This window comes from Perkinsus marinus (genome assembly GCF_000006405.1).
Source record: "Perkinsus marinus ATCC 50983 genomic scaffold scf_1104296934246, whole genome shotgun sequence".
Classification (NCBI taxonomy): Eukaryota; Perkinsozoa; order Perkinsida; family Perkinsidae; genus Perkinsus; species Perkinsus marinus.
In genome coordinates this window covers 25,889-29,997 of record NW_003214886.1, presented here as the reverse complement: position 1 = coordinate 29,997, position 4,109 = coordinate 25,889, and the positions used below count along the sequence as shown (strand labels likewise).

At 45.3% G+C, this 4,109-nt stretch overlaps 1 protein-coding gene across 1 annotated transcript; it reads right to left on the bottom strand.

Moving 5' to 3' along the window:
* Positions 1-526: 526 nt before the first annotated feature.
* On the bottom strand, positions 527-1,157 carry Pmar_PMAR004705 (hypothetical protein; the record flags this gene model as incomplete). The annotated part of the gene is made up of 4 exons (XM_002785011.1): positions 527-544; positions 581-652; positions 876-989; positions 1,083-1,157. The coding sequence occupies 4 exons, from the start codon at positions 1,155-1,157 to the stop codon at positions 527-529; spliced, it is 279 nt and encodes a 92-aa protein (XP_002785057.1).
* Positions 1,158-4,109: the final 2,952 nt, after the last annotated feature.

Genomic DNA, 4,109 nt, shown 5'->3' with positions numbered 1-4,109 from the left:
TCTAAGTTTCATGATGTATCGTATAGGATATGCAGTAAATACGACACGGAAGGAACCGCAAAAGCATAAACTACTGCTGATAATTTCTACGAGCTCGCTACGCTCGCTCGCCTTTTAATCCATACTCAATATCGCTCAGTTGCAACGTTGTTTGGATTTAGGGGTATAGCTTGGATTAACGATTCCTGTTTGGATTTACAGAGGGTGCTTGGAGTAATGAGTACACCCCGCTTGAGCTCCCTGGTCTTCTCTTGCACTTGAATGCTCAAAGATATTGACTCCTTCTCAGCGCGAACTCTAGCAGCCTTCGCACATCCGAGGTCCTAATGCCAAGAATGTAGACGAGTCCTCAATCTGATTGAGTCAATGACACTGACAAAAAGAGCGACAACTATAAATTCGGGAGGGCTACGAGCCTCAATCATAGAAGATAACGGCTATACACCCGAAATTATAAACAGAGAAATCATAAAAATTATGATTGGCGCCTAATAAATGCCATAGGCTAATCAATGCTTCCGTCCTGTTACCGGAAGTCTACAATCTGTAACATCAATATCAAAACAATTGGAGAACCTACATCTGACGCTCTCTGCAGTTGAACCTTCAGCTTTTGCATCTCCTGCTCGCAGTCCTCCGAAGCAGTTTGTACCTTACCACACTAATAGAATAGTGTCACAGCAAGGACAATGGCCGGTAGTAATAGTAGTAGAATGAATTGAATCCTCACCTTCTCCAGGCTCTCACGGAGCATATTTCGATCAGCTATACTGTCCTTCAAGGCAGAATTTCTCTAGCTAGTTGATCAACGTTCTGCAACATTCGTGAATTTTCGACATCATGGATATGATGACGTGGGCACACAATATTACTACTCGCGTCTCCTTGAGCTGACCACAGCGATCTTCAGGCTTGCTCCTATGTCCCTCAGCATCGTTCTGAAGAGCATAATAGACACAATTGCAAATATTTATAGCAAGTCGTAGGACCTTCCGAGGAACAATGATTTGAATCAAACTGTTTGATATTGGTTTATGATATAGAGTTCAACGGTACTGAGCTTAAATTCCAGAAAATCCTACAGCTCCAGCAAACAACCGCTCCTTTGTATTCTTCGCTCGTGCACGTCGTTTAGCAGATGCGCTTACATTAGACATTACGAGAAACACTCCTGCCAACGACAAGAACGTCACTGAGTGATAAGATATCGAGTGGTCATGTTGTGAGGATATACGCAAGTTGATAAATAACTCTCATTGAAACAGTCAGTTCACATCATGTGAATCACATGTAAAGTATAGTACATGAAATCAGAGAAAATCAACATACAACAACGGTCTGACACAATTCGGTCTCACACTTCAAGGGTCTAACACAGTTCGGTTTCAAATGAAACCCGAAATTCGGGTCCAAAGGCCTATAATCATCTAACGCAATTCATATCAGGAAAGGTTAGGCACGCTATAGTGGTCTAACGCAATCCATAAAAGGAAAGGTTAGGCACGCTATAGTGGTCTAACGCAATTCATACCAGGAAAGGTTAGGCACGGTATAGTGGTCTAACGCAATCCATGAAAGAAATGGCTAGGCACACTATAACGGTCTAACGCAATCCATAAAAGAAATGGCTAGGCACACTGCAATGGTCTAACGCAATCCATAAAAGGAAAGGCTAGGCACACTATAATGGTCTAACGCAATCCATAAAAGGAAAGGTTAGGCACGCTATAGTGGTCTAACGCAATTCATACCAGGAAAGGTTAGGCACGCTATAGTGGTCTAACGCAATCCATGAAAGAAATGGCTAGGCACGCTACAGTGGTCTAACGCAATCCATAAAAGGAAAGGTTAGGCACACTATAATGGTCTAACGCAATCCATAAAAGGAAAGGTTAGGCGCACTATAATGGTCTAACGCAATCCATAAAAGAAATGGCTAGGCACACTGCAATGGTCTAACGCAATCCATAAAAGGAAAGGCTAGGCACACTATAATGGTCTAACGCAATCCATAAAAGGAAAGGTTAGGCACACTATAATGGTCTAACGCAATCCATAAAAGGAAAGGCTAGGCACACTGTAATGGTCTAACGCAATCCATAAAAGAAAAGGCTAGGCACACTGTAATGGTCTAACGCAATTCTTACCAGGAAAGGTCAGGCACGCTACAGGGGCTAACGCAACCCAGCAAAGGCTAGGCACGCCGCAACACTCTATCAGGCGCGTTAGTAACAAACTGTGTAAAAGGAACGACTAGGTCATCCTGCTTAAATCTTTGACCACAGCGGAGTCCCATCACATCAGAACTCGTATTATGGGCACCATCATCCCGATGATAGCACATGAAATTCGCGATGGAAATTATTACGCAGCGAATTTGGAGAGGCACATCAGTGAGTGTTGGTATTGCTGCTCTTCCGACTGTAGCACCCGATGCCATGATTATCTCAAAAGGGTAAAAAACACTGACTCTCACCATTAGTCCCATCTGCGGTCATGAATCGGGCATCTATTATCATGTACCCACGAACAAATGAAAAAGGTGACGCATCACGGACTACACGCGCGCGCGCAGACCATGGAGCATCATCAATCCCTGACAGTGTGAGACTCCCATGACGATACAGTTACGATGACAAACTTCTAGTCCTGAAACGTTGGTCCTGAAGTGCATGTCAAACTTCGAAACAGTTCACAGGCAACTCGCCTGAGGCAAGGCGCATAATGCGCCGGATGAACATGCGCTGATTATCTTGCTATCTTACAAATGTCCTCTAGAGGCGCGCGCTAAATAAACTGCGCATTCTTCCACGGCTTCCTCACAGTGACACTATATGATAGTGTCGACCGGTTACAACTGTAATTCGGTATAGTGAGCGTCACCGGATCATCGTTTCGGCTTTCATTCGGAGGAGCAGCGATCAGTTCACCGCAGTTTATAGAGCGTGTACGGCGTACACTGTACGCCGTACACTATACGGCGTACTCTGTAGGCGATTACTCCCATGCTTTACAAGTACCTTTCGCAATGGACTTTTGACATCCGCAGCGAATTATCTGCCAATTGCAACGTGCCATATTTTTGATCGAGAATTAGATTCTAACAACTGCATCCACTGAATAGCTGCTGCAGGTAAACGGAAATGCGGCAGAGGACTGTATGTCTACGAATTAATTGAAATAATGTTCAGCCCACGCAATAGCGTACCGTAACATCTTAACCAATGTCAACCCCGTGCAATACGTATAAATCATACGTATATTATACGGTATAATGTATGAATGTCAGAGCTAACAGCAGGCAATGAACAACTATATCAGAATGTATGCGATAATAGTTCCATCCTGTACCTTCGTTGAATAAAGTGAGCTCGTCGGAACTTCTGGCTTGAAAGTTTTCTGCCCCTAATTTAAGAGTTCTAAGTTTCATGATGTATTCGTATAGGATATGCAGTAAAATACGACACGGAAGGAACCGCAAAAGCATAAACTACTGCTGATAATTTTCCTACGAGCTCGCTACGCTCGCTCGCCTTTTAATCCATACTCAATATCGCTCAGCTGCAACGTTGTTTGGATTTAGGGGTATAGCTTGGATTAACGATTCCTGTTTGGATTTACAGAGGGTGCTTGGAGTAATGAGTACACCCGGTACAAACGGCGTGCAGGGAGAGCCCGCCAACGTCGTGGCCATACAACTCTGCCCTCTCGGTCTGCTGAAGTGTCGAGAGTGTCCAGCCCTCCTGTGCGTTGACATCCACTTTGGAACCGAGAGTGGCGTCGTGGTCGTATGTCTCAATTCACGCAACAACATCGATCAATTCGGGTACGCCACGTGGCTCCGTTTGCCAACCCGCTCTGCGGCGCAGAGTCTGCGCTGTTCGCTCCCTGTAGTACAGAACCTGTAAGGCTAAATGGGCGATAGTCAATCGCACGCATAGCCATACATCGCCGACAGATACTGCCTGTATCGTACAGGCGGGTAAGGGCGAGTCGGCATATCGCTCGATGGCTTGTCCTACCCAGAGACGTCAAGAAGGTCAAGGATCTGATCGACCGAGCGACTCCCGTGGGGTTACGGACACACTCCCTGAAACGACGCGGGTCAC